The following is a 12,444-nucleotide window of genomic DNA, read 5'->3' on the forward strand; positions in this document are numbered from 1 at the left end:
TAAACAAAAAAGTGTTTATGTACATGTGTCCTATTCCAAACGGTTTTTGAGATATAGCTGTTTCACTGTACAGTTGCCAAATTGTTGATAAGAAAGAGATATTACATACTGTTTCTAACACCGGTATTTATTGTTCAAGTAACACAGTTGGTACAGTTTACCTAGTACAATACATTTTCGAAAATTACACCGTCAGCATCAATGCACTTTGCAACTCGTGTGAGGACATGGCGCATTGCTCGCCTGAGTGCATCTTGACGTTTGTTTATGCGGGCGATAACATCCAATAGGGAAGGACAATATTGGGCGCCAAATCCAAACTACTGTACAGTGAAATCGCTCTATCTCGGAAACTGTTTGGAATAGACTGACCGATACTATGACCTCCCAGAATTTTGACCTTTCCTCCTGGGACACCCTGCATTGATTGCAGTGTAAAATAAAGAAAGAAAGTTTTTTATTTTATTATAGCATTTACCATTTAAATTACTTACAATTTATTACAATGAAACAGCCAGTTGTACCAACTTTGAAAATAATATTATTCTTTACTTTATACCAGATTGTATCATCATTTACATTTCATGTTGAATGTTCATGGAAGATCAGTAATAGATGTGTGTGTTCATACAGAGAACTAGAGAGTACTGTAGAGGAGTTGCGAGGAAATGTTATCAACAGGAAGACCCGGGTCAACATGTCGGATGTGGAGAATATGGCGCTCATACTCAGTAAGTCAAGGTCAGTATAACAGTGACCTGACATCTGGTTCAGATGGAAGGAACTAGCATTGCAAGCAGAATTTTAATGGAAAACTGTTGAGGAAATGGGACAATAATACAGGTAGCCCTCAATTTGCACCGATTCAGAATAACACCAATTTTGAAACCAAAAGAGTCAAAAAGTGGAGGGGAAAATTTTACTATTATTTATAACGTTTTACAATGTATCTCGTACTGATTATTATACTAAATCGTAATTCTTACATCGCTGATTTTGAATAAAAATTATAAATACAGTCATCTCTTCAGTTATGTATGTTTTGTTAACGCGAATTTGCTCCAATGAGATCAATGAATCGGTAAAAGCTGTTTGTGAAATGCAAACTTTTGCATATGCGAGTTTGCTTCTTATGCAATTTCATTCCTGGCGCTTTAAACTTTCAAAGGACTAATTTAATCTCTGCGGAGATACCAGGGTTATTTTTACTACGTGATTCTCTATAGCTCGGCGTCTTACATGAATGCAACTATCCCATAACAGCAGAGATGACTGTACACATCAATTGCAGTCAATCGCGGGGACCAACGAATTGCTGATTGCAAGTGTATAAAATATAACTTTTAAATTCATTTTATTTACGTTATTTTAGAACTTCAAATGTAATGCCATTATATTACTCGTCAATGTTTGGGTGCTGCGAACTCATGTCATTGACTTCCCATTGATTTACATTATAAAAGAGTTTCAATTTACACCAATTCCGATTATGCCAGTTCGTCTAGGAACGCATCCGCGGTGTAAATCAAGGGCTACCTGTATAATTGAAGGCAAAACTCATGGTCATGTCCACTGACTGTCTTAGATATTGTCAGTGTTGAACACATGGATGACTTGGTATTGTCACCAAGTGGTTGACACTGGTGTTCACAGTAGTGGTCATTGTCGCCACTGACTACTGACACCATTTGCTGAACACTAGGATTGAGGAAGCGCTACTCCTAAGAAATAATGTGTCAAAGGCTAGAAGAAAAGTAATAATAAAATACTGAGTTCACCACAAAAGAAAAAGATTACTGAAAGGCCTGTATCATACATTGTATGGTGATCTCCAGCAAGATGGAAATCAGTTGAAGAATTTTTGGCTTTTTATGTAGGGAAGTATATTTAACAAGTGTATAATATTACAGCTGTCGTATCATCAGGGAAATTAACTAAGAACAACCTGATGGAGCAGCAATGTGAGAGGTTGAAGCGGATGGTGAAATGTAGTTGATGGAGAAATAGCATTTTGTGATTGAAGATAATGCAGTACTGATAGAACACTCGATGATAATTGGTTACCTAGATCAGTTTCTACAACCAGTTTGCCTTCACACATTTCTAGGTGTGCCACAGAGTTTTATAATCAATTGTGTACTTGCACAGTTAAAAAAAGACAATATCTTTTGCAATTATAATTCAAAATACACAAACACACACACAATTTCATCACTGATAGTTTTATCTGATATGTGTAATGTTTCTTTAACATGCCTGCATTCTAAAACAGCAGGTATTTATATGTAGGTACAGGCATACCTCGGAGATATTGCGGGTTCGGTTCCAGACCACCGCAATAAAGTGAGTCACACAAATTTTTGTTTCCCAATGCATATAAAAGTTATGTTTACACTATACTGTAGTCCATTAAGTGTGCAATAGCATTATGTTTAAAAAGACAATGTGAGAATTACCAAAATGTGACACAGAGACACGAAGTGAGCACATGCTTTTGGAAAAATGGCGCTGATAGACTTGCTCGACGCAGGGTTGCCACAAATCTTCAATTTGTAAAAAAACGCAATATCTGCGAAGCACAATAAAGCGAGGTATGCCTGTATATATTTATGGCTATCAATAATTTTGTGCTCCCTTTCATGAGGCAAAATTTTGTGGTGTGCTATCATGTGTCTTTGACAAATCAGGGTGTGCCACAGGTTAAAATAGGTTTGCAGAACAATGTCCTAGATTTTCATTGTTTGACTGAAACATGAGTTTATTTGCTAGGAGGTTTAACGTTGGGTAACAATTGCATTTCTCAGATGGTGGAAATGGAGGTAGGCTGAAACGGTGTCTGTAATGGAACCAGAGCAAAACTATGAGCAGTATGCTGTTATAACCTAGCCTTTCCCAGCAGTCCCAGGTCGTAGATTTACGGCATGTAAAAGAACCTTGCGAGATGTTTTGTAAGCAAAATTCAGCGGCCATTTCTCACCCAAGTCTCTCCTGATTGACTACTAGATTGCTCTAGCAGACAAATCAGGATTGAGTAGAAATTGCGCAGAGGCAGTGGGCTTGTCACTCACTTTGAAGACAAAGAAACCTCCCACGTGGGAGGAGGCCAAGGCTCAACTTCGGGCTGTTGCACCATAGAAGAAGAAAGTGATATATATATTTTTTATGTGATTTATTTAATGAAACTGTTAGTAACTCTGGCTATCTCCATGGTTTATATTATCTGGGCATCCATAATTAAATGCAAGTTGGCGATTTGTGGGTTACTGAAACATGTTGATGTCAGATTTACTTTGTTGCAGTAAAACTGTGGCGGATCTGAAAGTTCGGTTCCCGAATCTGCAAGAAGGGATGAAGGGTTTGCTATCATCTGAAATGGAGAAAGTTGTTAGAGAAGAAAAGTGAGTTTACATTTTTGCATCACTTCTGCCTTCATACTAAATTGTCAGTTATATATATTATTGCTTTATTACTCTTTTAACCCTTTTAGTGTCATTCTAAAGTGAACAATATGCTGTGCTTGTGTGAAGATTCACAGAGATGAAAGTGTCTGGGGTCCGTGTGTAGTAGTATACCCTTATGGCCAACAGAGTGCCATATCTTGACTTCAAGATAAGTGTTATGATTTTTAATGGTGGGCACTATTCTTCATTGTTTTGACAGAGGAACATTAAATAACATGCTCATATTGATTATGTTTTAGTAAGAAGTGATTGAAACACATATAACTTCCAGCTAGTAATCGCATGTGCTGTGTTGAAAAATATGGCATTCAAGTGATGTGTGTGCACTTATCTTTAGGGGACCAAGAAGAATTGTCCATCGGGCGTGGGTAGCAACCTGGCAGTAATTTGCAGCTTACTTTTATGTACAGGTTTCTGAAGGAAGAGCCAGACAGACTGGAAAGTGCGCTGAGACGCTGCAAGAAGCTTACAGGAACACTGGTTACACTCAAAAGGTGGTGTATTATTTATACCTCTGTAAGAGATGACTGCAAAGTCACACAACCAAGTGATGGTACAGTTTTATTTGCATTTAAAGCTTCCAAAAATAGCATTTTTCTAAGGTGACCACTGTCTTTTGTGATATTTGCATTTATGCTTACTTGGATGCTTGATGCAACATGATGAAGAAGTTGCTCGAGTAATTTTTTATGTATGGGACGTTTATAAATTACATCATGAATAATAGGGACGCTACAGGATGTCAGTATGAGTCAGATGGGTCCAGTGAACGTAGGTCCAAAAATTCTTCCATATAAAGTTATAGAGGGTAGAAGTTAAAAGAGCACATTATGTTAGGCTGGTTCAGCCAGAAAAAATGCACAGAGCTGTTAAACGTGGGCTAGAATCATAGGCGATCATCTCATTGGTCCATGTATTATACCAGCAAAACTTATTGGTCCCTAGTACCCACGATTTATCCTTAGACATTAACTTCAATTGTTGGAGGATGTTTCATAGCACACACATCAATGGATATGATTTTTGAATGATGGTACTCTGGCACATTTCATTGTCGCTGTACAGGAGTGGTCAGGCAGGCAGTATCCTATACTTTGGATTGGTTGTGGTTCGAAACCTCCTGTCACAGTCACCAGACCTCACTACTTGTGGGTTTCCATGAAAAATGTATTTTATGTCAATGTTGCTGACATCAGAGATCAGCTTTGGCAGTGCATGGTGGGTGCAGCAAATAAGATTTGTGTGCCACATCTGGGGTGTTTGAATGCATCCAAGCCTCATTCTGACATGTGCTAACGCGTCTTCATGCCATTGTAGGATATTTTGAGTAAATTCTGCCTCCTTCTTCTTCTTCTTCTTCTATGGCTCTCTGATCCGTATTTGGTCCATAACCTCCTCAATTCTCCTCTTCCATTCGATAGGCCCGTCTGTCCGAGGCTTTGATCGAGGTTTCGAAACATCTTCCTTTTTACAGTGCAAGGTTGTTAGCCTTGCAACCAACCCCCAACCTGGAGGACCAGGGTACCTGTCTTAGTCTGACCTCTCCCCTTGACCAATCTGGTTAGGGAGGCCCTACCAGTAGCTATGCTACCGCCAGCATAGCTCTTGGGGTCACTGAGGTACTCAACCCCCACCACCACAACAAGGTGCAGGTACCATTAAGTGGGGGAATTCTGCCTTGGTCAAGCATTTGGCATTTCAGAGATATTGGAAATTATACTTTTAAACATTTATTCTCTGTAACTTTTTACACAGCATTTCTGAACCTGTGTTTGTTGGACTTTTTTGAGTCGTACTGACATTCTGAAGCACTTATATCAAATTCCCTGTATTAACTCAGTAATGTTTCAGTTCTTCTAATATGTAAAAGGTACTGTCTTACACATAATTTATCCCTATTGTTAAAAGTCGGATGATAATTGATCTGCAATCTGTGGACCTCACATTTCATGTCACCATGATATAGCACAATCACTAAGTAATTCACACATTTACATTGTTGAGTTCAATGTGCTTGCTATTATCTGGCTCAAAGCCATTGCCTAGCATACTAATTGTCACAGTTGCCATACTGACAGACGTTTTCCTTTATCCCTTTCACATATTTATCTCCTTTGTTTCTTTCCACCATAGTGCTTTTCCTTTTCGTTTACATCTCAGTCTGTTTGGCCTCTTCATACTTTGTCATTAGCCCTCTGTACAGTACGCACATCACATCACAGTGTAAAAAATAATTTATCTGTATGAAGTGTGGTTTTAGTTCATAAAACAAATGTTTGGCGTTGTTTCTGCAGGCTAGCTTCTGTACAAGAGCAGCGTCTTCCTCCCTCAGCAACACCAGACTCACGCCTGTCTCCCACAATGGGACTCGGAGGGGACTCTGACACACCCATCACTCCCCCCGCTCATGGCAAGGTAAGTCTCTGCTTGTACTCCTGCTTGCCCTTCTCTTCTCTGTAACGCTGGATGCTTTGCCTTGGGTGTGGTTTGTTAGTTCCCGTGTCTCATTCATGGCTGATGGCACAACTAGACCTCAAGTTGACATCTTCAGATTGTTTGTGCTCATTTAAACTTATATAACTGAATGTCTTGCAGGAAGAAAAATTATTTTGATAACTCTTGTTAAAGAATCTTTAATATATACGAATAACATTGTACTGAAACTCGTTGCATTTCATGTGAGCTCAGTCCTTAGAGAAAATTAAAAGTCTTTTAGTGCGGGAGATAGCCAACTAACATAGTTCATGCTTTTGCATTACTTTACTTTCAGATTTAAGTGAACAAAATTTTGTTAAGATGACTACAGTAATATTTAGTTCAATGTTACTTAAAGTATCTTAAGAATATTAAGAACCATTACATTGAAGATGTCTTCTGGGTTGTTGCGCTGTGTAGTCTGGTCAATGTTTACCAACATTTCAGAGGTCATACTGCCTCCATCATCAGGGCGATGAATATAAAATGTTGGTAAATATCGACCAGACTACACAGCGTAACAATCCAGAAGACAGAAATCTTCATACTCACCGCTGTGAAAACCTCAAATGTTACACAACCATTACAATAATGAAGGATATTTTCTTTAACAATTTCTATATAATGCAATTACTAACAGTTCAGATTTTATTTGTAAACTGTGTAAGAATAGAAATTAGAACAATAGTTGATGTGTAAACTTTGGGTCTCTTCGTGCAATTTCAAATGAGTGTTTATAAATTAAAGTTCTTTGTAATGAATCTTACTCCTCTATCCCTGTCTTCACTTTCTTTCTTTCTTTCTGTTCTGTTTTTGTTATTGTAACTTGATTTTTGGTAAGGTCTTGACATGGCCAGCACTTGTCTGAATCACTGCACTGAGTGGTTGTGGTTCAAAAACAAATATAACTCATATGTTACAATTATATTATTTCTGTTGTCTGCAATGCACACGTTACCGAGTGCATTTCCAATGCGTGACCTCACCTACTTCCCCCTTTTTTCTTCAGAAATTCTTCCATGTCTAATATAACTGACATTCCACATTCTCCATGATTATTTTCTTTTCCTTTGTGTACTGTTTACAGTGAAAGTTCTCAACAGTCTTTCACCATGGTCTGAAAATGAGATGAGTTGCCATTTTAATTGGCATGTAGAACTTTTAGAAGGAGTAAAATATCATAATAACATTATTATTAGAGGTATCACTGCAAGGAATTGCATGACTCTGTGTGCGCAGAAGTTGAAAATGTGTTGTGCTCGTAAGTCAGATGCTACAGCTGTGCATGAAACTGAAGGCCATATCCAAACATGTAGTAGTTCACCTTTTCTGTAACATCTCTGGTTTAGAAGGAATATAGAAGTGACATCGGTGGTTTATGCATAATTTGTCAGTCATCATCATCTAGCTGTCAGGGATTTTGGGCCTTGTGACCCGTTCTGGCCTCAGTCACCCAGGAATCTTTTTAAACGGCATCCTTTGTTTCTTTTTCCTATTGGTCTATGTTTCAAAATTTGATGTGGCAATCTGTCCTTGTCCATTCTTCGTACATGTTAGATCCAGTTACACTTTGTCAGTTGAGTGTTTAAATGAATATAGTTCATGCAGGAAAAAAGTTCTAATGATTATACCTAAAAAATATATTATGGAAGTACATGCGGCATAATTCAGGTGTTTTAAAATTACGTCTGCAACTCAGGTTAGAAAAGTTTATATTAAGTGTCTTTTGCCTTTGTTTTGCAAGGGCTAGGAATATAGGAGATGCTAACTTTTGTGTTGATGTTAGTTCATAAACGTTAAATTTACTGGGATATTTGAGAACACCGTAAGCTGTGTGTTAAAGAAATGTTAGGAGAAGCTTATAAGCAGTGTCAAAGTCTGAGGCTCCTTGACTTTTTACCAATTTAGAAATACGTGAAAATTTAATTCTTCATAATGTGCTCAATTCTCCTAGAAATCTGTGTTTCTGTTCAGATGGCTCTGTTATTTATACAGACTGTTTTCTTAACTTCCCAAGCATGTGCTGATATATAGGACCAGTTTTGAGTGGGTAAATATATAATGCGTAGCAAAATTTTTACCGCTAAAATTAAATTAACACATTTACTGCTAGATGCATTGAATTACATTTTTGTTATCTCGTGCCACCAGTGATAAACACGTCTACTGACATTTTGGTGCTGATGTACAGTTTATTACGCGTATGCCATAGAATTGTTACACAAATGCAGTCACACTTTCTCAGATTGTAAAGGAAACTTTGTTGTATTCGAGTCGTGTATTTACAAGTGATATCCTTTTCCTGTTCTTTGTAAACAGTGATTGACTCTTATGTATAAAGATGATTGGTGCAAAGTATAAAGATGAGATTTTTGCAGATGATGATTCTGGTGATGAATTAGTTTGGTGAACGTGACAGCGAATCAGAGGATGTTAGAAATAATGGTACAAGGGACTCAATTCCAATATATATATTTCTGGAATTAGCTCAGATTATTGCTAACCTGAAAATTCTTTGTAATTACTTCAAACAGTTCTAAGATATTCAAGGTTTATTTGTGCCCGTGAGAAAACACATCACTACATTGAAAAATGTCTCGCACAGGGCATTAAAACACCACTGAAAATCATGGCAATGGATATGTTAAAACTAATTGAAATAATATATTTCAAACATAGAAGAAAAATGAAGCATATGTAATGTATTAATGCAGAAATAACAGAAAGTTTCTGCTAAATGTAAGGAGAATAATACTATATTTTACATATGATTCCTTACCAAGGTTCATGTGAGGTTTGAGGTTAAAATGATGAGAAGTGTGGGATCTAGCACCAAGTACCTTTGTAGATATTGATTGACGTTTCAGAAGCCCTGATAATGGGGGACAGTGAACATCTCTAAAACATTTTTTAGTATGTACCAGACTACTTGTCTTCATTAGGTTCATTATGTTTTAATTTGGAAGGAAAGGTATGCTTTTACGGAGCACCGTTGCAAGATTGCCTATTGGATAGAAGCAATAAGTTCATATACAGAGGAAGGCAGTAATAGGGGTTCCTTGAAGAATTAAGTGGGTGAATATATGTTGTGTGTCGCTGATTCATCCAAGAAAATCTGCTGTTCGTTAGGCTGTAAAAGTACAACACAAGAATTCACTTGGCATATAAAAATTTCTTACAGTATTGCAGGAATTATGTAAACACTGCAACATATTATGAATGTATACTTTTTGTTCTTATATAGTAGAATATTTTATTTAAATTCACCAAATATGGGCACAGTTCTCTTGACCTTTGTGAAAGACTAATTGAGTTCTGCAAAGAATATTTATGTGAATGTGTGTGTGTGTGAGAATGTATTTGTGTCTGTGTGCGTGTTTTGTGCACGCTCATGGGTTTTATGGTGGTGAAACTAGATCTTCAGTCATTCCAAAATCATGCAGAGATGTACTGATAAAGAAAGAAGGAACGTGTCTTTCTAATTGCCATTGTACATGACAGACTGCTTTATGTTTATTGCTATTTTTGCAGTCCAACAATACATATTTCATCTGTTCCTAACATTTTGTTGTTATTGTCACAGATTAAAGTGTTTTTGACCTTTTGTGTTTCTGTGAGAGAGATTCTTGAATTTCTCCATCATTTTAATGCATCCCGTTATTCTTAATTTTAGTCAGAATTTTATGTGGAACAAGGGAGTTCCTGTTATGGATCATGAACCCTGGAAACTGTTTTGAGACATCAAAGGATTAGATGATGATAATTTGTGATAAAAATTATAAAAGGGATATTAAAAAAATTAAATTTGTGGCATAACAGCTCCAGAGAGCCAAAGCCGATTAGCGTGACTGCCGGCCTCACGTTCACATGCCTAAGCAGAGGTGAACGATCATCCAACCAGATATAGGGTGACATATGGTCAGCACGACGAACCCCCAGCCATTGCTAGTTTTCATGACCGGATTACGCTACTCATTGTAGCTTCCCAATTTCCTCACGATGCTGGGTTGGCACCGATCCCATACACTGGTCGAAAGCTCATGAGAAAATTTCTTTTCCCGAGACTCGAACCAGCGCGCATTCCGTATCGCCAGTTCGAAGCATGATGCCTCAGACCGCGCGGGACATAAAAGGGACATACACATGGAAAAATTAAAAGGGGGACATCAATGATTTTCATAATAAATACTTTTGATGGGGCTGAAAGTTTTATTAATATAAATATAATTGTGTTTTTGTTCGCAACCACAAAAAAGGTGTTGGATTCTCGTTTTTAACATATTCCACGCAGAGTGTAGCGCATCTAGAATCAAAACTGTAATCTTACTGGATGACCAGTATAATAAATTTTCGTCTTTATTTTATTTTATACTCTTGCAATTTATAAATGTGCTAGATGGATATTACAGAATATAGGAATACATATATTTTATGTTAAATAAGTAATTAAGTAACTGTTATGAAATATCCAGAGTGACTTATTTCAATATAACTTGTGTAAGATGCAGATTGACTTAATTATAATCTTATCTTTTGTTTATCTGTTAAATATTCACCGAATTTATCTATTTCTTATACATTGTCAGAAATTATATTAAAATTAGGGTTATGGTGAAATGTTTTTGATACATTTTAAAAACAGGTAAAATATAGTATAAAGTGAAGCTTTTGCGGCGACTGAAGTTAATGAAAGACTCTCGGGATACAAGCAGTGTTAGGTCCCTGAATGGTGAATAAGCCATATCATCTGCCAACGTTTCGAGAACAATCTCTGCTCTCATCCTCAGGGCTGCTGCGTAGCAAATCTGATCCATTGTAATGCTCTTGTTGATGGGAACTGGCAGTGGACAGCCAAGGTTTGAAGGTCCCAGGTGTGAACCATGTTCCATGTGAGTGCGGAAAGGTTTGCATGGGGCAGACAGGAAGATCATTTGAGACCAGGTGCAAGGAGCATATGAGGCACATCCGTCGCGAACAACCCGAAAAGTCCGCAGCAGCGGAACATAGCATAAATTCAGGGCACCACATCGACTTCAGCCAGACCTCGGTGTTGGACAAGGCAGGATATATGTATGGACCGGCTCGTAAAAGAATCCGTTGAGATTCGCCTGCACGACAACCTCAACAGGGATGATGGTTTCACTTAGAGCCGGGCCTGGTATCCTATGACAAAACTGTTGTCCGCCCAGTTGGCCGAGCCAGTGAGTGCGAGCATGTGACCTCGACTGCCAGTTCCCATTGGTCAGCTCGAAACAAAGCAACAGACAGGCCTCCAGCAACACCATACTACCGGCTGTCCACCACCAGTTCCCATTGGCGAGTGTGTTACAACAGATCAGATTTGCTCTGCAGCAGCCCTGAGGATGAGAGCACAGATTGTTCTCGAAACGCTGGCAGAAGATATGGTTTGTTCACCATTCAGACACCTGATGCGGCTTGTAACCCGAGAGTCTTTCATCAAGGTAAAGGATAGCTTTGTGAATGCCCTCAGTATGAATCTTTCCTCTGATATAGACTTAGTACCATAAATATTCATTTTTAAGAATTAGGAGGTACTGAAGCTTAAAAATTGTATGTGTAACTTTGTTTTAAATTTCAGAAAGTTGCTTTTATTAGGATGTCTCTTTTGGTTTAATATATTCTGTTACAAGCACCAGGTGTTACTGCATGTGTGATTAGTAGTTTTACCGCCTATTGTACTTGTCTTGGAATTGAAGTAGTATGAATTAATAAAATCCTCTTGGGGTATCAGCCATGTCAAATGGTAGTATGTTTTGCCTTTAAATGGGACTGATTGCCTAGTTTCACCAGTGAATGGTGTGTGAGTGTGTGTGTGTGCCTGTGCCTTCTCTCTTATCATCTTCAAGTTCCATATTTTATGGCACCATTCTCTTTTGCACTTCGTGCACATATGGAATGAGAATTTATTACATTTTCATTGAGACTATTTTGTCTGTTTCTTCACTGTGTTACACAATAACTTTTTAAAAAATATCTTCCAACTGCCTCGATCACATTGAAAGTACCAGAAATTTGGAACTGTTGAGGGTTTTTCAAGGCCATCTGCTTATCATTCAGTTACCCAAGTTTGTCTGACACATCTCACATTAAGAACAAACACTGTTTTTTCATATCCTCAAATAATGACAGTAATAATAATTTATATAAATTTGATCACATGTTACTGTCTTGTTCTGTATGTTTCTCGGTGCATAGTATTTGTGTTGTACTGATTAAGCAGGTGGTCTTAAATCTAAAATAATCATGGAAGTTACTTTGGAAACCATGAATGACATTTTATCGGTATGTTTTATTATAGATTTAAATAATTCTTTTGTAAGATAAACTCAGATTTGTGTTTTCATGTTTTTACTGTTCAGCAGCTGATATTACCGTCTCTGGAACATTACCCGTTTAAAACATTCCTGCATGTTTTTATGTTACTGCTCTTGGATACAAGTTCCTCACAGTCAGATCAGTCATTTGATGCCAATGTAATAAATATTTA

At 37.6% G+C, this 12,444-nt stretch overlaps 1 protein-coding gene across 21 annotated transcripts in view; it reads left to right on the top strand.

The window, feature by feature from the left end:
- The window catches only part of LOC110833927 (coiled-coil domain-containing protein AGAP005037), a 412,755-nt gene that overhangs the window by 377,988 nt on the left and 22,323 nt on the right, over nucleotides 1-12,444 (top strand). For all 21 annotated transcript variants that reach the window (XM_087345626.1, XM_087345627.1, XM_087345614.1 and 18 more), the window contains 4 exons: nucleotides 634-741; nucleotides 3,300-3,398; nucleotides 3,872-3,955; nucleotides 5,756-5,876. In XM_087345626.1, the coding sequence (XP_087201752.1) occupies nucleotides 634-741; nucleotides 3,300-3,398; nucleotides 3,872-3,955; nucleotides 5,756-5,876 (412 nt within the window). The remainder of the gene's footprint in view (nucleotides 1-633; nucleotides 742-3,299; nucleotides 3,399-3,871; nucleotides 3,956-5,755; nucleotides 5,877-12,444) is intronic.

The sequence above is a fragment of the Zootermopsis nevadensis genome, unplaced genomic scaffold, assembly GCF_977971745.1.
Source record: "Zootermopsis nevadensis isolate Lab colony 2312 unplaced genomic scaffold, Znev_1.0 Znev_ptg000009l, whole genome shotgun sequence".
NCBI lineage: Eukaryota > Metazoa > Arthropoda > Insecta > Blattodea > Termopsidae > Zootermopsis > Zootermopsis nevadensis.